The following is a 266-nucleotide window of genomic DNA, read 5'->3' as shown; positions in this document are numbered from 1 at the left end:
GCCAATTTTTAATACATTCGTCCACTAATACACTCCCATCTGCGCAAATCAATCATTAATTATTCTCCCCTTCTCCCCCCCCCCAGGAACCCCCATGGCGATTAACGAGATCACCGTGCTAGAAGGGCACTCGGCTGACCTCCCCTGCGTGACGACCCCGCGCGACTACCCCGCGAAGACTCCGGACGACCCCAACGCACGACCGAAGCTTATTCTCTGGTATAAGGAGGGCATTAAGAAGACGCTGTATAGGTAAGTGGGAGGAG

At 54.1% G+C, this 266-nt stretch overlaps 1 protein-coding gene across 1 annotated transcript in view; it reads left to right on the top strand.

Moving 5' to 3' along the window:
- LOC119587843 (nephrin-like) overlaps positions 1-266 on the top strand; it is a gene marked incomplete at its 3' end in the record, with an annotated part of 35,820 nt that overhangs the window by 25,649 nt on the left and 9,905 nt on the right. Inside the window, 1 exon segment of the mRNA XM_037936548.1 lies at positions 87-252. Coding sequence (XP_037792476.1) covers positions 87-252 — 166 coding nt within the window.

This window comes from Penaeus monodon, chromosome 23 (assembly GCF_015228065.2).
Source record: "Penaeus monodon isolate SGIC_2016 chromosome 23, NSTDA_Pmon_1, whole genome shotgun sequence".
NCBI lineage: Eukaryota > Metazoa > Arthropoda > Malacostraca > Decapoda > Penaeidae > Penaeus > Penaeus monodon.
The sequence above is the reverse complement of the archived record's forward strand: the minus strand, read 5'-3'. Positions and strand labels throughout refer to the sequence as shown.